The 22,470-nt window shown below is 39.7% G+C and overlaps 1 protein-coding gene across 8 annotated transcripts in view; it reads right to left on the bottom strand.

Annotated features, from left to right (window-relative positions):
- The window catches only part of MCTP2 (multiple C2 and transmembrane domain containing 2), a 149,166-nt gene that overhangs the window by 48,886 nt on the left and 77,810 nt on the right, over positions 1–22,470 (bottom strand). For 7 of the 8 annotated variants that reach the window (XM_069026017.1, XM_069026018.1, XM_069026019.1 and 4 more), the window contains 5 exons: positions 21,350–21,480; positions 14,689–14,875; positions 13,838–13,931; positions 10,007–10,109; positions 8,221–8,323 (listed from right to left, as the gene is read on the bottom strand). In XM_069026017.1, coding sequence (XP_068882118.1) covers positions 8,221–8,323; positions 10,007–10,109; positions 13,838–13,931; positions 14,689–14,875; positions 21,350–21,480 — 618 coding nt within the window. Of the gene's footprint in view, positions 1–8,220; positions 8,324–10,006; positions 10,110–13,837; positions 13,932–14,688; positions 14,876–21,349; positions 21,481–21,744; positions 21,819–22,470 lie in introns of those variants that run through there. The other variant, XM_069026025.1, reaches the window with a different exon arrangement.

Raw genomic sequence — 22,470 nt, 5'->3', positions numbered from 1 at the left:
AAAAACTGCAGCTTACCAAAAAGCTACATTGAGGGACTGTAATGATCAAAGATTAAGGATAACGGAGGAAATTTGAGGGCATGAAATTGCAACCATATTTAAAATGGCTATTGCTGCTCTGGCATTTAGAAGAGGCACTCATATAAACCATGGTAGAAATGAGTAAGGGAAAAAAAGGTCTAATAAGGAACCAAGTGATTTCATAAGACAAGGGAAAGGTCACTCTCTTTCCCAATGTTGCTCCACCCTTTCTATACCAAAACAGTCAAAGGGTAGATGGGATTTCTGCCTAAGGGTTGAAAGGGAAGAGGGCTCTCACAAGGACCAACTCTGCATCCTCAGTGGTGTAAAACCAGGAACTCCAGCTATTATCTCTCATCCAAAGCTTTACAGTTACAGAGACTTATGTGGAATTCACAGAACACCAATAAATAATGACAACAGGCACTGCACTAAACTGATCACAAAGCACCTCTGCTTCCACCACAAGAGAGTACACACAGTGGTGGAGCTGGCAGCAAAGGATGCTGCAGCTCCCAGGGAAGGGACAGGTACAAAAACATTTTTCAGACCTGCAGCCTCAAAACAGAAGAGCTGCCAAAGTGATTAGACCCTTTTCTAGGGCCAAATGGACTGGCATCAGGAGGTCCTCAGGCCAGCTGCCACATACAGCACTGTCAACCCATCATAAAGGTTTCTGCTCTTTCACCAGTTTGCTTTTCCCCCCCTTCAAAAAAAAGGCAAAAAATTTAAATTTACTGAATGAAAACAAAATTTTGTTTGGAAATGAAAGATTTTGTTAAATTTTACAAATTAAAGGATAAATAGTTTTACTGATGGAAGGGACACTGAGACAGAAGGATTTGGTTCGAGGTCACTGGTCCAACAGGATGCCCCAGCAACAAATTCAGCCTGAGCTTTGATTCACGGATTCTGCTGTGACAGGATAGAATGTACTTTATTCCCAGTGTGTCTGCAGAGGTGCAGATGTCCAGTATATACACCACAATATCCTAATTCTGGATCCTCCATAGTTATTAATTTTGGAGCTGAATTTCCATGTATTTCAGGCACCCATATTTCTCATGGCATTTCATTCAGTTACACCAGAAGCAACAGCCAGTGGGATGGCCTCTTTATACTCTTACATCTTTCAAAAGCATAACCCACAAGGAAAAGAAATGTGACACAGGAGCTAAATTGATAGAAAAAGGAAAAGAAACATTTCTGAGTATTTGAGCCTGATACTGTGGGGTCTTCTGCACTCAAAAAAAAAAAGTGCTTTGGGGAAAAGACTCTTCATTTTAAGAGCTGGAGTTGAATCAAACATTTTGGGTGCGGCTGCAGGTGTTTTCACACAGAAAGCTTTAAATCAGCGACAAATAATTTCCAGCTCTGCCTGTATTTGTAAATAAGGGTTGCTTGGGAAACTTCTTGAATGGTGTCATTATTATTGTTGCTGCTATTCTTAAATTGAACAGGGCAGGAAGTAATGCAGTGCAAATAAAGTTTTAGAATCCGATTTATTTGGCATATTTAATTCTAAGTATTCCAACTGTCTGGAAAAAGATGTGCAATTATAACTCAGCCTAAGATTAAACATTCATATAGGTATTTTAGCTTTAGACTTTCTTCAGCAGGAAAAAAGCACAAGAGAAGAACGACAGGCTATGAACTGTCTCCATTGCATTTTCGTTTGGATAGAAAGAAAAAAAAAAACCTGAAAAAGAAGTCAAACAAAAGACTCTCTTACAGTTTTGGCACTGTGCTAGGGCAGCATGGTTCAACAAAAGGTACAAGGTAATTCTAAGACCCACAGCTGCATGGAGATTACACTGGTGGCATGTCTCAACTGTGCCCACAAGAAAACATGCAAAAGAGCCTCGAATACTCCTCATTTTCACTGCATCCTGTTCTTGGGCCAGAGCTCAGATTCTGTTCAGCTTCTCCCCCAATGCTGAAAGACAGACAATCATATTCATTTTGCATCTATTTCTTTCTCCTCTCTGGGTACTTTCCCCCAGTCTCTGCTATTCCCAAAGACTGCTTAAATGCTCTCTCCAGCCGTGGAAAAGAGCAGCCAGGGCTGGGGTTATAGGATGAACCTCAATGTCAGAAAGATCAGGCTTCTTCTGTCACCCAAACACCTTTTGCTGATGATGTCACACAGATTTGACTCCATGAGTAGTTCTGATAGCTGTATCTAAAACTAGTTATCTTTCCTAAGAATATTAACATCTACTTACAGGAAAAGGAAAGGAAATGAATATTCAAACTAAATGTGAAAATATCTGCAGGTAAGCATCTCAAAGAGACATAATCAATATTATTCCTTTATTGATGATGCTTTATATCCTCACTGAATACTAATGCCTGCATTCTCTGAAATCTTCTTAATAGCTTACTGGGGCTCAACCACCAAGCAAGACTGCCCATAACCCTGGGATTAACATGAAGACAGCTATGTCTACCACACCCACATGCTGCATTTTGCAAGGTCACCATCAGAAAAAACCAATAGTCTGGATTTTCATCCCATGGGAATTCCTGATATTTGGGGCATGATATTTTCCTCTTCTGAGTCAACACAGAAAGACAAAACCATATCCATATTTTCACAGAATGAACTGTATATTCTATGTCACATCCCTTCCCCATACAGGACCACGAAAAGGAAATTATCAGTTGGAAGAAAAGCTGAAATTCTTTTTTGCAATAAATATTTCGACCTACAGAGGCACTTGAGGCAAAACACTCCCTGAAGTTGCCTCCAACGAAAGGAAATGTTGAGGTACACGAGACCACCATCCAGTCAAGGTCCAAAGTGCACCAGGTTCCTCTCAAACGAACGAATATATTTGCTAAACTCTTTGCACAGATGTCCCCAGTAAAACAAATGTGACTAAACACAGTATTGATGTATCCAGCCAATGTTAAATCTATTAAGCAACAACCTTCTGACCGCTTGGGAATTTTAATGAAATAGCAAAAGCCAAGATTGATATGACACAAAACACGGAGAAGACAGGACCCTTACGCAGCAAAGCGTGTTTTTTCATTGCTCTTGTCTCAAAGAAATATGGTTTAGTGGCTTTTTTTTTTACATTGATTTTAAGAAAACTTCACTCTGTATACAGCTTTGATGCAGATTCAATGTCATATATTGATGACCTGACAGAAGAACGCTGGGTTAAACCTCTGTACATCAACACCCATGACGTGTGGAGAGGGTAATGGCTACTCTCCAAGGGTAATTCATCTAAAGCATTTGGGACCTCTGATATTCCTGCTTGAGCTCATTGCTGATGCACAATGTCATCCCATTTGCCCTGCATACCATAAAGCTGTCTTGTAATAGACACACACCTCCCCTTATCAAAGGACGTATTTCCCCAGGAAAAGATGAAAGCAAGCCACATATTTGATCCACCTGTACGTGAATAAAGAGGTTTTTGTTCCCCCCCAGTCTTGCCATATGCACTGAACCAATTTTGTACAAAATGCCTGTTTCTTCAGCCCAAAACTCTTTACCCCAAACACTTCACTTTGAATAACCTGTGGGATCCGAAGTGGAATGGAGATTTGGGTTCTTAGCAGAGGACTGTTATCCAAAGACCAAGGAGATATGGACCTGATGGACTGAAAGCAAGCAGGCAGGGCTCTCATACAAGGGCTTCGAGCCAATCTGAGGAGGAGCTGAAAACCCTTGGAGCACAAGGATCCTAGGTGATACTTGAGACAACATCCCTGTTGATGCCTTTTCAGTGAGCAGTGAGTGGCTAGGGGAGAATCTAATGTCAGAAACAAGACATTGTTTTTCCTGGAAGAGATGTGGGGGATTTTTCCCCATTCCAAAAGTCCTGGTTCACTATGAGGATAAAAGTCAGAACAGACAGCACACTTCACAGCTGCCTCCATTGCATAAACACAGCAATTTCACTTCTCTCAAACTCTAAAACTTTCTCCTGGAATGGATTGTGCACTTATGGTCAAGTGCTAAGTAAGTGCAATCGTCAGGTGTCTGCTCTCTGAATCCAGGCCATGCTTTAGACAATTAAGCCTGCCAAAGGCACCCTCCTTGTTTTCAGTGTGTCGTTGGCTACTGACCTTGCCTGGCACTTGGAAATATTTCATAGACCTCTTCCTGTCGGCTGGAAAAAAAGGGTGCAGCTGAGGACTACTCTGAGCTGATAATCCAGCAGATAAAAAATATTCCATTCTGCACTACAACTCTTCACTCAAAGGCTTTTCTACATGAGGATATTTGATATATTCTGCTTTCAAATTCATTGAAGCACACTGTATGCTTCCATGTCTCTAATAACTTGCAGCCTTCTAGGAGATAGGAGTCTCTTGAAACAGAAGAAAAAAGACAGACCCTCACAAAGAGACACACGGTTGCCTTTACTAAGATCTGGGACACAAAGGAACACAGAGCTAGAAAGGACTTCTTTGATAATTAGTTCAAGTCCCCCAGAACCTACAAAACTTCTAAAACCTATCAAACTTCTTTCTTGAAGTAATAAAGTTTTTGCCCTACTTCTCTGTTCCCCAGGTCCTTCTTCAGTTTCTGGCACAAAAGCCTGTTCCATTCAGTGCACATGGGCTTCCCTTCCACTCCCCATGCTCCAGGATCTCCCTCCCAGCCCAAGGGCTGGCCAAGCCATACTCTATGAGTCACCTCTGGCAAGAGAGGGATCCATTTTGCTGGATAGCCTGGTAGCAGTAATCGGTGTCTTTTCCAGATTAAACTGTGCTTCTGTGAATGTGGCTGACCAGAGCAGTGTTGGAGATGAGGCCTCACACATGCTTTAGAGGAGGACAGTAATTTGACAAAAAGGACAGGAGAAAAAAAGTACAATAGGTTGATCAACATGGAAAAGTTAAAGCTAAACCACAAAGAACTTCTCTCTCTCTGTCCCCAAATTCAGTTTATTGCTAGCAAAATGTGCATTTATTCAATTCTGCTTTATCACATCCACCAGCACGTGAAGTTTGCAGCTTTAATCATCATTTGGCACCCTAAAACTCCTCTCACACTGCCCAGCTTTTTTTCTTAATTGATTCCTTCAGTAATCCTAGATCACAGTCAAGGATGAATGGGAAGAATACGTAATTTCACCATCCCTGAATTTTTCCGCCGTAAGATTATTCCTGTGTTAATGTGATGATGAGGGTGTAGTCATGTTTGCAAAATGCCAGTGTGGGACTACTGAACACATTTAACCCAAAATTCGTTGTCATATTAATTAAACATTTCATATCCCTCCAACATATACTTTATTCAAGGCAATTTTTCATTAAGAAAAGAATCTAGTCATCCATGAACAATTCCTGAAGTAAACTTACTTCACGTGCTGACAGCTCACAAGTCAAACTTGTGCATTTTTAACAGGAAAAAAATGGCAAATGCACATCTATTTTCAAAAGACAGTTCAATGCCAGGCAAATATTAGGTCTGATTGCATACAGAAATTAAATCTATGTGATTGTGAGGCTTCCTTGAGTATTTAACTTTTGTTCTCTTTTAGTATATTTATCTAAATGCTTCAAAGGATACATTCAAAGAGTCAAAATTACAACATACGTTGAAATTCCCATTTCAAGAAAAAGAGCTTAGAAAATTCCAATTCTCTGTCTGAGCAGACCAAGTTAATAGGTGCAAAATGTTTTTAATCAGAAGCAGAGATGAGTGTATTTACACTAGATTTGACTGAAATAGGAGGCAGAGAAGTTTGGATGGGAAGGAGGAAGATCAGTTGGCAAGGGAAAGCATAAACAATTTTTATTTTATTTTTTTTTTTGTCTCAAACCTTGGACACAAAAAAACCTACACTGAATAGTTTGGACATTACCACACACATGCACTCCCCTCCTCTGCCTTGTTACATGCTTCCTAAGGGATACTTGACAAATGCCTATAAAATCAACAGAAAATCCAAATCTAACATCTCCTCACTGTGAGCCCACACAGCCTGCTGCCGATCATGCAGGCCATTTGGCAAGCACTGGGTCTGCAAGAGAGCAGCTGCTCCAGCCACTCTCTTCCAGTAACATCAGAGATACGAGGACTTGGGGAAAAATTAGCAAAGTGATCAAAAATGGAATAAAAGATGTTAAGAGGTTTTTTCCTCCCTGTAAACATCAAATAATCCTCCATGCCCAACTGACTCTAATATTGTTCTAAAATAGGAGATATTGACAACTCAAGCTACAAAAATAGACAAACAATCTAAAATATCCCCAAAAAGATCACAGAGTCTTAGCCACAAAGGGAAGAGCATTGTCAAGCTCACAACAGCGTGTGGGCCGCCAAGAGCTCAGTACTTACTCCTCACATTTTATATCTTAGGCTTTTCATATCCCCAGATTGCTGGGGTTCCCCTGTTTCAGACTCCAGCGTGTACTGTAAAGAGCACAGGGTGGATGAAAGCAAACACACTTTTGTGAAGAGATTCAGAAGTAACATTGCCTTTAATTTGCATATACAAGAAATACACTTGTTTAGACAAAATCACAACAAAACCGAAGCACACAGACCTATTTCTTTCCCACTATAAAGCATTCCTTAGTTTGGGATCATATCCTCTAAGTCAGTTTAAGAGTTTTTTGGGCAGTTTATTATTTATTTGGAAATACCAAATGTTTCAGTCCCTCTCTCTGATCTTGACTGGGTCCCTTGCCTCAGCTGTGCTTATGCTGTGAGGCTTATATGGCCTGCCTTGATCAGATGGGACCTTTGCTTTCCCTCTAGAAATCTCCCATTTCTCCAGCCTCTGCTAGGACAGAGCCCCACAAATCCATCACTGCCTCTCCTGCAGCAGCCGACCTCTAAAACTCAAACTCTTGCCTTAACCCTGGAAGATGCGTGCCAGCGTTTCTGCAGAGGTGAATATGCTTTCACAGGCATGTTTCAAAACAATACTGCAATTTTGTACTCTGCAATTTCAATCAGGATCTACCATCTGCCTATTTGAGAGTGCTATTACCCACAGCATCACACCGAGCGTTGCTGAAAGCATCTCACCACAGCCTGTGGTGCAGGAATCAGGTTATATATGAAAAGCATAAATGTCACCATAGAATATCCTGACTTGAAAGGGACTCACAAGCATCCTTGAGTCCAGCTCCTGCATGGGACAACCCCAAGAATCACACCATGATGTTTGCACAACAGATCATCTCCCCACACGTTTGCACAGGGCTCAACTGCACAAATATCTGTCACAGGCTCCCCTCTGCACAGGGAACCTCCTCTGCAAGGCATCACTGCCTCACAACTCACAGAAACCCCCACACTTACAGCTAAACGTGTTTACACAACTTGACTAATATGACACAAGAGTCCCATGATGTTTCAAGCCTCATCTACTAATTGATTTAATAAGTCACAGCCTAGAAAGTTCTTCCTACACGTTACTCTAAAAGCTACCAGAACCTTCTGTGACACTGCACGTACACATGGAGCTGTTTACGTCCTCTTGATCTGGTTTGCTCACTATTATTACCAGTCTTGTTTCAAAATTAAATCAGTCTTACCAAACACAAAGCTGCTTTCCCCCCATTTCTCTGTTAAAGTCTTTTAATGATCCTTTCATGTTCCACTCTCTTTAGCTTGGCCTTTTTTGGCTATTTCTGAAAAAGCTTCAACTCTCTAATCTCCAGAGCAACCACTTTCCCCTGAGCTCGCTTTGTTTCCAGTTTTGATTTTATACTCCCATGGTAGCGCTCACTCCTCACATATTTGTTTACAGAACAAAAGCCACCAGTCTTTAAAAGCACTATGGAGTGGAAAACACCCCTTTTAGGTAATTTTATTCAGCTGTGCCAATAACAACAGCTATCTCTAGTCAATCCTACTGCGATGTGCAATTACTTTCTCGGAGTAAAAAGAAGCAAGACGGAACAAAGACATGCTTAAAATGTTACCTTCGGAAGATGATGTGGAAACATACAGAACAACTCAATTATGTTTTCAGACCTACATGGCACTGATGAAGTACAGACATTTCTGCAATTTGCTTTCCAATCAACCAAATTTGTACTAAGATGGGGTTGACAGCGCTCGTTAAACTAAGGAGAACTATAAACACTGCCAGCTAAGGCATGTATAGATCACAAAATCTGTTTAAATCTGTGGGGTTTTGTGCTACAGGGGGGGGGACAAAAAATGCAACTTGTTCCCAGCCAACCATGATACATGTGGTAAAGGTAACTTACAGACAGCAAAGGGATGGCAACTTTTCCAAGGAAATCAGGGGGTTTATCTCCATCTTCATCAAACACTGTCACTTCCAGAACATCGTGAATATCTTTAATAGGGCTGGAACAAAAACGTGCAGACACATAAAAAAATAACATTCAATACACATGCACACAGCCTCCTCCACAAAGATCCAAGACTACTGTTTTACTAATTAAGTTTGTATTACCTTGGAGTATATAACCAGCATTTAATTAAATTCCCCCCCCCAAAATGAATCAAGCGATGGGTATTCCCCAAGCTTCCCCCTCATGTTTCAGTTGCATAACTAGGTGAAGAAACTAACAGACAGTGACCTTTTTTTTTTCTTTTTGCATTGGTGATGCTATCAATGTAAAACTCAGCTCTCCAAGAGAGAAAGCTGGTGACTGGGAGAGGTCAAGGGCTGAATTCAGACCCAAGCTTCACTGCATTAAAACTGCACAGTGACACACACACAGGTAAGTGTGTTGCAGAAAACTTGGATATAAAGTGGAGGGCTTTCTGGTGGTATTGAAAGCTCCAGCTGAAATGGACTCATCCACTCAAAACAATCCACGCTGCTCCAAAATAAATCTAAATCATCAATAGCTTTTAAGGGGTTTAATTAATTTTTTTTTTTAATGGACAAAAATCTAAGGAGAGATGTGAGTGCCTGACTGGCTCTGCAGATTTGGTGCTTGGATTAACCAGGCAACATTAGTAAGAAAGTTAAGAGTCCATAGCTGACATTTCTGAGACCCACAGGAAGTATAGACACAAACTTTCTTTTTAAATAAAATAAATTTGGATTGTTATTGGATTTATTTTGCTGGCTGAACATCTAACAAGACTCATCTGCTGGCACAGTCTCAGAAAAAACAGTGATGAGTGGAAGCTTCTTGAGAACAGACAAAGTATGAGAAAGGACTCCAAGGGACAAGCATTCAGCTGCACCCCTGAATTAAACAGAAATCCAGCAAAGTATTTCTATAAAAGAAATCAGATAGTTTTTCTCGTGTTCTCATCCAGCCTAGTATTTACAAATGTTGCTTCAGCAAGAAGTTGGTAATTTTCAAACTGTTCTTCCAGTGGACAGATGCAAATGTCACAAATGTTTCATTGCCAGCCCTTTCAGCTGCCTTCCTTGCACAGACTGCTGCAGTCTTGGGAGATGTTTATCTCATTCACTTATTCACAAAACTCTTTGTCAGCATAAAGCAAGATTAAAAAATTGCGCTGCCTAAAAGTAATACCTAAATTATAACTTTTAATATTAATAAAAAGAATACCTTGATTTCTATAAAAATTAAAGCATCTAATTTGGAGCATGTTTGACTAGTTTAAATTCAGAAGATATACCAAAACCAACATGAGCCCTAACACTCTGCTTATTTCAAATTAAACACGGATTCTACCAAGGTACAATGAAATATATTTTATTTTAAGTTACGGAAAATGTAGGCGTGAGTATCTGGTCTCAACTTTCTGCTACATTATATCTTGGATCAAGCAATGACTCCATTATGTCTAGTCATGATTCTTCCTATAAATATCACAGTAATTTTTCTTTTAATGACTTCTATTAATAAACTCCATGCAAGAACTAGTAAAAGGCAAAAGGCTTTAATTAAGTTATATTTGAGATTTCTCCAACATCCTCTCTCTGACTATGAAAAAATGACATATCTTAAACTTGACCTTTGCATTTTCTCAAAGTCAATAGCTTTCCTAGTTAAGCTGCTGACTGGAGTTGCTGCACGGTTTCCAAAGCAATCCACTTACAATGTGAAAACTTTGTTCCACTCTGGATTGAGGTTCTTGTAAACGGTGTGCGTTTGAAGCATGTCATTTCCCAGCTCCAAGACACAGAAAGGATCACTTTTGCCTAGGGAAAGAAAAAAAAAAAATTAAGTGGACCAATTCTGGTATTTAGTATGCAGTAGGGCTGAGGAAGCAATTGGTTAAATAAAATTAGATCCATTAAAGCAACTGCAAAGTGCTCCATTCTGTTGGAATGACTTGCCAAGAAAACAGTATCTCTGACTCATCCCCAGTTCTGGGAACTCCAACACTCACCTTATAGCCCACTCTGGGGGCTTCACTCTAATACCTGAACTCTGAGACTTCCAGTGAATTATCTCTCAGTCTTTACAGCAAGAAAGATCTTTTCATGTTGACAATTAATTACTCAGATGCCCTCAGGAAAGCAGCACCATTGTTCTGACCCAGGGAAGCAGCAGTGCTGCAGTTACACTCCCCATTTTATCCTCTGCTTAGAGCCTGTTGTCTTCTTCAGTAGATTACAGGATTAAGTATCCACATCAGGAGAAAAGAAGCACAACACTGACTGAATCAGCAGCATTTCTTCAATTAGTTCCATGTGAGCAAGTCCTGGAAGCTATGAAGGCTCTACACCATGACACAGTTTAAACAAAACCCAACATCAACTGGAGAATCCATGCATGATCCAGGTATTGGACTTACAGGAAACAAACAGAGCAAACCCCCCAAAACAAAAAGAACAAAAAAGGAAAAAAAACCCTCTTCTGTAAAGAAGGATGTCAACATGGAATCTGATAGCTGTAGACATGTTTGGCTAATGTATTTTTTGATCACCCACATTACATGAATTTGTAGTTTTCCCAATTCATTGGAGCTAAGCAGTTTCCTCTGTGAGCAGAGTGGCCCCTTATCAGCATGTCTGGCTCAGTATCTGATTTAATCTCATCTCCAATGCTCATGTACAACTCAGCCACAGACACTCCAGCCTAACTTTTATGTAGGCAACTAAATATGTCAGCAATGCAGGGATTTAGATACCAGACAAACAAGATATTTAAGCAAAAGCTGTCCTTTTCTTAATCCTTATTATTAATGCAGAGCTTTTAAGGGTCTTACTCTCAGAAGTTTATAAACTAAACAGGAATTTTTCCCGTATGTAAACAGTGGGTATTAACTAGTCAATATTGGTAAAGTTTAAAGACCATGTGTATTACTGGAATATATTTGTCTTCTCCTTTTCAGCTTACATGCCTATTCCCTGATAAGTGTGGAAAATGCACGTAGCCTTTCAGAGAAACTGCTTGAAATGCAAACTGGTATATGCCAAAAACAATCCCACTGTATAATTTGGTATTCTGAATGCTATTTTTTGGTCAGTGAGCAAATGCAGTGTTTGAGAAGAACTCTCATGCGTACACAGAAAACATCCAACAAAGCAGAAAAAGTCATTTCCACGTCAACAAAACTATTATCTAGGAATATAAAAGCATGGAAGGCTCAAACTGGGCTAGCTGTGGTTGAAGAGCTTCTACATATATGATACAGCTGTCTGGAAACCAGCCCAAAATTTATGTCAAACAGTAAAATATGGATTTTCAGAACACTGTCCGAAACCAAAGCAGATACTGTGTGTTTTCTGATCACTATCATTACAGCAGGCTAAAAACTTGCAATTAAAATCTATGATTACAATATACAAGCAACTGACAGAAATCCCAATCACAGCAAAATCCAATCTTTACTGTGGGAATAAGGTATAAGGTGGCATCATCCCCACTGGTCTGCAGGAGTTGGGGGATATAAGACTCATGACTGCTACAGGAAGGGGCAGGGAGGGGACACTACCTGCTCACACTGCTCCTCTATTAACCCTTGGAAATCTTTGTACCTCTGATTCCCTCTGCGATTTTTCCCTTTATTAGATTTTTAGCAGGGACTTTGAATTTACTTTTATCAATAACAATAAATCTGAGCAGTCTCCTTGGCAATGCAGGAAATATGGCACTGCTCTAGGAGGGCTCTATTATGGAAGCCCATAATTGCTGCACTAATCATTTATGAATGGCTCAGAACAGATAATTAATCTTTATGTCTCTCATTTCATGATCAGAAATTATGCTATTTTTACCTAAAATGGCTGCATCCTTTTGCAATTTGGTGGGTCTATTACAGCATAATACTAGGATATTTTCAGCACTGCCATTGAAAAACAATTTGTCATTTGCTTCATGAATCAGGCTCAAAGCCTGGGTTATTTTGAATATAATGACAGACTGAGTAACCTTTTACTTAAGCAGAATTTCATTCTGTGCTATGCACAAGGAATGTGTGTCACATACTCTGTATGAAAAGTCTTTGAATTGCAGAATCAAGAACCTGCGTGTCTCTTCCAATGTTCATTATCCACCCACATGCTCCTGTTTGAGTACTGAGGGAAAGGGGGCCAAATCCATCAGTGATGCAACTGCTTTAGCATCAGCAAAGTTTTCCAGAGGGTAAAAAACCTTCTGGGCTCAGCTCTTTCCATGAACACTGTCTATATTAAAACATCACCGATTTCTAGATGGAACCTTTGGCACATGGCAAGGCTGGGGCTGCTCTGCTGTGCTACACTTATTAAATTAAATTAGTCAGCAAGGTGCAGTTGCACTCCTAATTCCATATGGACATACACCTTATGTCAATTTAGCTATGGATTTCTTTACAAGTTTCCTTTCATTATTGACAGGTTTTGGTTTGGTTTTGTTTTTTTTTTAATTAAGTCCTTCAGTTCCTTCAAGTACTGCTCTCTGCACTAAAGTTTTTTTTCCACTTCAGGGTTAAGCATTGAATTGAATATAGCCCTAAAATAGTACCATGATTAATCATGGGCTTTCTCCTTTGCTCCTTTTTTTAGGAGCAGCATTCTCTTATGCAACAATGCCTTCACAAATACGAGAGAATGGGGCAAGAGTGTTTTCCCTCTAGCATCTTCCCTGCCTTTATCAACAAGTTATCTTAAAAAAATGACTATGTCAGCAAATACACAACACACAATGCTGTGCCTGTGAATTATGAGCTGCTGAGAGATAGAGAGGGGAATTAAAAGGTCTCCAGAATCCTGGAGAAGATGATAATAAAAATAATAATATCCAGGCAGTCACTACAGAGAAGTATCAACCTCCTAGACATTCCCCGGAGGTACAATACAAAGTTGTGGTTTTAAAAGGTGTTAGTGTCCACTGCTGTCAGGACCAAGCACAACTTGAGGTACAGATCAGTGGAAAATCCATACTTTTCATGGAGTAAGAGCACCAAAAAGGTCATCCCAAATTGAAGCCTCAAATAAGCTGTAAGAGAAAGCATCGCACTCACAGCCCATTGCTGACAAGCTTTCTCTTTCAGGTGACAGCCTGCAGCATCACCCAAACCCACACACCCAGCACCACACCAGACACCCCAAAATCTTTCAGTCTTGCTCCAAACTCACAAGATACCTGATAGAAGATGGAGAGGCTTTGCTTTGCAGGTGCTTTGCAGGCACCTTGCAGGCACCATTGCTTTGTATCAGCTCTTATTTTACATATTCCTGATGGAAAAAACACTTAGCAGGACGTGCTGTTGGAAAGTTATCTGTCAGACTGCTCAGGTATAAAGGGAAATTAAGATCTCCATCCACTGGACCTTCCCACATGCTTCTGCCATTTGGTATCTCAGTTCCCTGAGGCATGTTTCACCGCTGGAGAGATGATGGGATGATTCACTTTTCCTTGATCAACTGACAGTTCTGCACAAAGTCTATCATTTGCAATATATTATAGCATCATATGCTGTGAAACAGAAATAAAATACCTGAAAAATCTGCTGCCATCAGGTCCACTGCCTTTAAAACTTTGACTTGTAAGAAGCCAATGTCCTTTATGTCCCGAAAGGAATTCTTTATACACTGCAAGAAGAAAAGCACAAAGATATATAAGCAACAGAAACTACTGAACTATTAAATAACTTATCACAGACTTGTTTAAGTGGGAAACAACCTCTAAGATCATCAAGTCCAGAAATTAACCCAGAACTGCCACACCCATCACTAAACCATGTCCCTAAAAACCACATCTACATGTCTTTTAAGTATCTCTGGCATTGATGACTCAACCACTTCCCTGGGCAGCCTGTTCCAGTGCTTGACAAGCCTTTTGGTGAAGAAATGTTTCCTAATATCCAATCTAAATCTCCCCTGGCACAACTTGAGATACACTTATTCCTTCCTGAGCAGCTTTTGAGGATGTGGAAGCCATCATATAGCTTTATCTCCCAACATTTGAAAGTCCAGAAAATAACCTCCATAGAGGAAGAAATAAAGCTAAGTATATTATTATCTCTTCATGATATTCAGTGTCTCATTCCCCATGATAATCTCTTAATACAATTCAAGTTTGCAAAGAACAGCATTAGTTTCAAACTCAACAAATACAAACAGCCAAATTGCTTGGGTCTATCTGCCCTGCCAATCTCCTTGTCATTCAAAATGCAACAACTATTCCATTTAATAGTTTTCTTTGGTAGGGGACATGTTATTATGTTATTATGATTTGCCCTGCAATTTTGACTATTTCAAAACTAAAAAAAAAAAAAAAAAAAAAGAAAGAGAGAAAGAAATAAAAAAGAAATAAAAAAGGAAAAAGAAAAAAGAAACACAAACTCACATAACGCTGAGAAATCTGTTGCCGTTCATTGGGGTCTCCCAAAGGACAGACACACAGATCAGAGATAGACACTCCTGTACATGGGGCAACAGCAATCAGCATCAGCAGGGACCCTGGATGTTTTTCCAGAGGCAGCTCCAAGCAATTGGTCTGCTTTGTTGGCAGGGCAGTAATGTCAACGTGGCACCTAGAATGACACTGCCAAGGGTTAATAAGGAAAAGGAGATAGTAAAAAAAAATAATAATAAAACAACATTTGTATTGATTTCAGTAGCAAGAAGACACCAAAACTTATTGCTTCTTCAAGATGGAAAGAATGCAAAAAAAAAAAAAAATCTCAAAATTAAACACGGGAAACCAGCTAGGCAATTTCTATTGCACTTACTGTCAAGTTTTGCTTTCTGGTCTGTCTACTGGTAAGGGGAAGTAAAAGGTTTGGGCTGCAAGTACAGGAGGAAAACTTAACTCTGGCCTGCCTCACCTCCCCTCTAAAATCCCCCAGTGTTTTGTCATGGATTTGAAACACAATTTTATTTCACCGGGGGGAAAAGAAAAGGGGCAAATGCAAAATTTAAAACATTAGTCTAAAATAGATTAGTGTCTTTAAAGTCACATACTCCATTTTATGCTACATTATACTGTATGCCCCAATCTCTTTTACAAGCCTTACTAGAGCTACATTTTCAGTGTACTGTTATATTTCCCAAAGGGAAGGATTGTCTTAAAAGTCCCCCCCCCACCCACTCCTTGCACATAATATGTATCATTAACCTGATACTTCCCCCAAAAATAAAACAAAGAGGATAAAAGAGAAACATTCATAAAGAGACAATAATAAAATATGAGTATGGGCTAAAGCAGAGAGATCACCAGGCAGCCAGTTATACATGAAGGGAGTGGTTAAATGCAACAAAAAGCCTAATCACTTGGCTCAGCTAAATGCCTTCTATTTAGAAGTCCAGTTAATGGAGTGGAACTTTCCTGAACCTCCGTGGGCCTTGGCTTGTAAGAGCAGGCTGAGCAAAAGTTGCAGATGAAAAAAGGGTAAGAAAAAAAAAAAAAAACAAACCAAAAAACCAACAAAAATAAGGAAGAAGAAGGTTTGCTGCCACACTGCAAGAGGAGGGACATTTCTCAAAAGGACGGGCAGTGGATGATGGAGAGCAAGGGGTTTTGCTTCGCTTAATGCCTGCCGACAAGTTTTTATTTAAACTAAACTTGTTAAGGTGTTGTCTTAATAGGCTAAAATTCCACAGGGTTCCCCCAGGTGGGTTTCTTCTGGGTAAATGGCGCATGCAGTGTTCCTGATTGATCCCATTCCAGTAGTAGAGCTGGAGCAGTTTATGCCCATCTGCTATAAATTGCATGCTTTCCGCTTCTTAACAGCCTATTTTCTGTGAATGCTAAAAGGGTGAAAAAAAGGAAAAAAAAAAATCTCAAAACATTTCAGCCTGAGAACCCAAGAAACTGTGTTAGGAAGTAAAAGCCACTGCTCTGAGGAGTTTCTAAGTTGTCCAGTAGCTCCATGTATTACAACACAACTCCTTAAGCTTCCTCTGACCACAATTAACGGGAACAACTTTGCCTTAAGTGTGCTCTTTTCTCTCCACTGCTCTGGAGGTACAACAGGTTTCAAGTTTACTCTTATTAACTGCTTTCAAGTGCTTTGAAAGAGAAGGAAAATAAACCAGGCAGAGTACCAAGACGGCTCGGCGCGTAGGCTGCCTCTCAACACCATTTCCAAGTGTGAGAGGTTGCATTTAAAGCTCATTGCTACGCCTAGACTCTTCAGAAAGATATGACAGGAAAAGTTACAGCAGGAAAGAAAACAAAACAACAACAAAGAGAGAGAAAAGACCTTATTTCTTTTTGAGAAAAAGCCCTTATCATTTCCACACTGGAGGTCAACATCACCCTGGCTGCACTAACACCGCTGTGTCTCAGGCTGCAGAAGTTTCAGTGATACTTTGGGTATCAGCACAAAAGGGGGGATGTATCCTTATCATGGAATTTAGTTTGCTTTGTTGGTTTTTTTTTTTTCCAGATGAAGAAACTGAAGGAAGGAGAGGGGAAATCTCAAGGTCACCCAGCTGGTCTGTGGTTCAGCTGGCAAGAGAGGCCATGTCTCCCACATCAGCATTTCATACACCACCCACTCAACACAGTCCACAACTGGGAAAAGCTGCAGTTGTTTTTTATGTTTAAAACTTTCCATGGAGTAAGACAGAAAACACAACTTGTTCGGACAACAGTGCATCTCCCACCAATAGATAACCTCAGAACTCCATCATATGTCAAAGGCAAAGTTAAATATAATTCCATCTTCTTTTGGCAAATTGGAATTGCTTCTCTTCTTAAAAGAATTTGATTCGCATAAGGTCAAAGAAAAGATGGAGAATAAGGGTGTGGGGGTAGGAGGGACACACATGTGGAAGGGAAAACAGCAGGAGGTGGAGTGTAAGTATTTCTTCCTCAAATCATGTCTCATTTCTGTGCAAACTAACTTTCCTTAAAACATCTGTGTTCACTCAAGGTATGCCTCTATTTTCTTGTGAGGAGCTGAAAAGAAAATCCACATTTGCACTGGAAAAAGGCTTAAGAAAAAACAAAAAAGACAACCTGCTTCATTTAGGTTATACAACATAATCGATCAGACTGCAAAGAATGCAGCTTGGTAAAACAATTAGACATTCAATTTGCTATACAAATTCAGCAATTTCCACACAAACACTTCAACACTGTTAAAACGAGTCTAATGATTTTCAAACTACTTCCCTCGTTCTCTTGAAACAGAAACTCGTCCTTTCTTTCTTTCTCAGCTATCTGCAAGATCTTATTACGGATAATTATTTCACAGGAAAGTAGTAGGAGATTATTGTGGTGGGCACAGAATCAAACTAATGGAGTTAATCAACTTTTGTTTAAAAGTTGCCTGATCTGAATGCAAAGGGCAAAATTCTCAGGATATTTGTACTTCAGGTGATACAAATGATCTCCTGAGTTAAATCCTCGACAGTAATCCTATCTCAGGATAGAATAGCTCTGCTTGTTGTCATCTTTTGCTATGTTACATATTAAATTCAGACATAATCTTTCACACAAGTGGCTACATGCACAACCTATAGGGGCTGCAGTTCTCTAAGTTAAGAATGCATTGTGCACACAACTGTAACACTTTTCTTTCTTTTAACCACAATTAATTAAATGCTTTCCTTCCACCTCCGGATTAATATTGAGGTCTACACCCCTATATTAGCTTCTTGTCCTGTAGAGCTTTAGTTTTCATTTAAGACTGTTCTTCTGATTTAAAGCCCTCACCTGTAGCTTCTTTTTCCCCCTTTTTTTTATTCATTTTGCAAAGGAATAGTACTCGAGAACAGTACCCAGTAAATTTGGGATTGAAACATTTGTTTATCAGGGAATCACATGTTAAAATTTCACTAAAAAGTGCTGAGGTTTGCTTCTTACTAGCCATGGAGTTGTATTTTACTTTCCCATTCACAATTAATTAAATAATGACAGGAATCTTTAAATATATATAAATACATACAAAAAAATCTGCACAGAACGTTGCCATTTTACCCCTTGCAGACTCCTTGAAAACCCTTCACAAAAGAGATCAGGATCATTACCACAGAGTACAGAAAGATGTATCTGCGACTAGTACCTGGAATTTCAAATACCACAGGTGTCAGGGAAACAATTAATAAGGTCTCATTATGATTTATTCCATGGATAAATTTTGTTTTTCTGATTCATCCCAGAGCCTGGTGAAACTTAAGTGAAGGTTTTGGTTCAGCTATAGTGGGGATTTTACTGCTCCATCCCAACAGCATAGCCTTTAAAACATGGGTTGTTTCTTATTGCAAAGACAGTTTCCTGGAGGCATTCATCATAAAGATATTGGATGCACTCCAGTCTCAGAGCTCATGGGCTTAAGTTTAGCAATTTTTGTAAAACCTCTTTCTTGAGGTAAATATGTGAAGGAAAACCTGTCACTGTTCTGCAGCATCTCTTTTTTCAGAACATATCCCCCAGTGCAGAAACACTAACAACCTGGCATAAACAATTTAACTCTGCCTGGACAAATTCTGCACACGTTAACACCTTTGTTTATTCATATACATTAACAGCGTCTCCTGTTTATAGCATGCCTCTTATCCCAAAGGACACAAAAAGCACTCAATAAATGTTACTAACAGTCCTGTGCAGACTAAATAGAGGGATTATTTCATCCAGCACCAAAAAGCAGCCAGCCCTCAGTGTCAGACGCTGCAGCTGAACCACTCAGGGCTGCGGGATTTTAAGTGAGGAAGAGAAATTGGACCCAGCTGAAGCTTTAAGGAGACTGCAGGTAGGCTGAATGTAATAATTTAGCTTGTGATGTGCACTGACAGTGAGGGTTTGTTTTGTGATAGAAGGGTGGCATGAAATGCTTCCTCACTCATTCAGAAGCAGACAAACACCCCAGGTGTTTGCGTTCAGCACCAGAGGTGTAAGGTATCCCTTATTCTGCATGTTCCATGCTCTCCACAGACACTTCAGGTCCTATTTCAGGAACAGTATTTTACCTTGAAACCAAATTATGCCTGGGAGAAGAACCATATTCCAGAGGCTTAAGGCATCCATACTATCTGAAATCCTGGGTCTAAAGGAATTAACAGGAGTCTTTATGCCACAAAAGTTCAGCAGTCGGGATTATCAGATTTGACTCCGCTGTGAGCACCTCCAACTTCATTTAAATATTAAAAACATGCATATATTTAAATGTTTAACCAACACAGCTGAAGGTTGAACAGGCTGGAAGGGAGCATAATGAATTCTAACTCTATTCATAAATAGACCACAAAATTATTAACTGAGATCCAGAAAATTTTGCTTTTTCCTTAAAACCATGTGAATTATTTGAGGGCAGTTGGCTGTACTGCTGTGTGTAATGACCGAATATAACCCACAAACATTTCACTAAAGAATATTTCTTACAATGATGTTGTGAAATCCAGAAATCTCACAACTCAACTTGGAAATCATGGAGACAATAAACATGGCACCTCATAATGCTGTTTTTCCAACAGAATCCTTCTCCAGATTAGACTGCATTGAACCCTTCATAAAATATTATTTATAGGGTGTCAAAAAGTTTCTACATTGTAAAAACAATACTTGTTATTAAGCATTTGGTGTTTACCTATTCTTGCAATTGCTCTTCAAAAACTAGTGTATTTTTTCCTGGTTTGATGCTACAGCCAATTTGCTGTGCTTAAGACAACAAAAGCAGAAAATTTTCTCTCCACATAGACATCAAAAATAAATTTAAACATAGAATCACGGAATTGTTTGGGTTGGAAGCGATCTTAAAGATCATCTTGTTCCAACCCCCCTGACACAGGCAGGGACACCTTCCCAGGCTGCTCAGGGCCCCATCCAACTTGAACTTCAACACTTCCAGGGATTTACCCTGGAAGATTTACCTGTACTTTCAGGTAAATCTACCACACAGACCTCACCAGTGCTGAATAGAATAAGCATTTCACTGATAGTTTTTGCCACACTAAGTACCACCTGCCAGAAACCAGTAGGAAAATAAGGGGGGGAAACATAAGGATAAATTAAAACAAAGGGGGAAAACCTAAGGAAGAATTGCTCCAGCATCAGGGAGACTGACCTGAGGCAGCTGCAAACACTGCTTTATTTCTTAACTCTAAACAGAATATCAGAAGTAATGGAAGTAACTGTGAGAATGGAAGGAACAGATTCATCTTCAGCCACTTCTCCATGTGATGAGCAACAGCACTCAGCCAGAAAGAATTTCCTGCTCTGCAAAACCACAAACATTTGTAGAGCCAAAGGGCATTGTTCTTCTCAGTGAATAGTTTCAAACTATTTGAATGCTTAAAGTAAGAGAATGTTCTTATGAGTTACTGTACTTAGTAAGCAAGCTGTGAAACCCTGGCCAGGTGAGAGCAGCAAACAATGGCAGGCAGGGTCCCCACCCTCAGGAAATTCAGAGTTGTGGCAATGATCCTGCCAGCAGATGAGCATGGACAGAACAAAGAGGGTCTCCAGTAAAGTGAATGGTTCTTGGTGCTGCTGCATGTACCCAACAGCACAGATGCTGTTTGAGGAGATGGGTCCACAGGACAATGCTGAAAGCCAAAGGAAGGAAGGGAGAGGTACTACTAAGAAAATAACACTGTACAAATTCAGATAGAGTGGAATGGAATTAAAGCATCATAGAAGAACACAACACCAAAGTGTAAACAGAAAAAAGGGGACACCACCCTCAAAGGAAAACAAAGATCCCTGGGTTGGCACTGGCAGAGTGTATAAGGATGTGGAGCAATATCACCACAAAAATACAGAAAAATCCTGCCTCCTCAATGCCACTGAGTCCCCACAATATTTCGGGTTTTAGAGGCAGCTTGGGTGTCTCTGCATTCAGATTTTGGCTAATCAATTACCTATTCATAGGTTTTAATAAACATAATGTAAACATAACCTGGACATTACTGGAATAAGGAGAGAAAAATACATTATGATGCTGGTAAATGAAAACAAATTGATCAGTTAAAAAAAAGAATAATCAAAATCACTTTATTTTTTGTACTTGCCCCATTCTCCCCCCACCAAAACAAAAAAATCTAACTCAAATCCAACTTACGTTCCCAAAAGCTCCTCGTGCTTTTTGTTATCCTTTCTCCACACCTCAATGTCCAACATATCCTTCCTGTCAGAGAAGTAGTGAAAATCAAACTGTTCCCTCCACTGAGGATTTGCACTCTTACACAGTGTCTAGAAAACATGCAGTTATAATATTTACTTTTCTTAAACAGTACTTATTTTCACAGTAAAGCAAAAAGAAAAAAAGAAATCAACTCTACAGAACAAGGCTGGATGTTAGAGCATCAAGCACTAATGTCATTCCAACCAAAGCCCCCCAGCCCATCACATATAGTCTCATCTTCCTAAATACTCTCTTTCCTCCCTCTCATTACAACAGACAGTTGTTATCTGAATGAACAGCTGGGGAAATTCTGAAATGCAAGGTAGACCCACCAGCTCCACTTCCAGTGGGCTGTGGTCATCATTCACCATCACACACTGGAAGAAATCAGGAACAACCCTTTTGAAGTCAGTCACCTGGAAACAGGTTTGAATGAGTTAAGGAACCCAAAGCCATATTTTTTTTACCCGTGTTAAGCAGACAGCTCAGCCTTGCAGATTCACAACACATCTATGGACCATTAGAGAGATGCATGGAAAGGGATTGTAACAGGAATAACATCTATTTATTCTAAAGTAACTAAACCATTTGTTATTTTTCAAAACTACTTTCCTAAATAAAAAACATATCATGACCTTGGTTTGAGGTCTGATGTGAGGGACAGAGTGCAGGTTTCAGATGTGCCTACATCCAAATGTTATGTTCTGTGAACTTGCTCTGTACATTTTGTACAGGAGGAGGTTTGTTTTCTCCTCCTCTGCACTTCCAGTTCATGACATGCAGCGCTCTTGCTCTCTCAACAGAGTATTATTTTAATTATAGCCTTTCTTCTTATTAGACTTTGCAGATGAAATGTGTATCTTTGGGAACCCCATTCATTTCTTAGATTCTTATGAAACTGAACTGTATACAGATAAACACAGCCTAGAAGAATAAAAATTAATATCAAAACCACGGAACATTTTGTCTGTTTGCGGGGGCAGGTTCTGCAATATGTAACATTTTTCAAGAAAGGAACTTTAAAAGAATAATAATTCCCCTGCACTGGAAACCATTTC

The sequence above is a fragment of the Aphelocoma coerulescens genome, chromosome 10, assembly GCF_041296385.1.
Source record: "Aphelocoma coerulescens isolate FSJ_1873_10779 chromosome 10, UR_Acoe_1.0, whole genome shotgun sequence".
NCBI lineage: Eukaryota > Metazoa > Chordata > Aves > Passeriformes > Corvidae > Aphelocoma > Aphelocoma coerulescens.
Note: the sequence above shows the minus strand (reverse complement) of the source record. Positions and strands in the feature narration are given on the sequence as shown.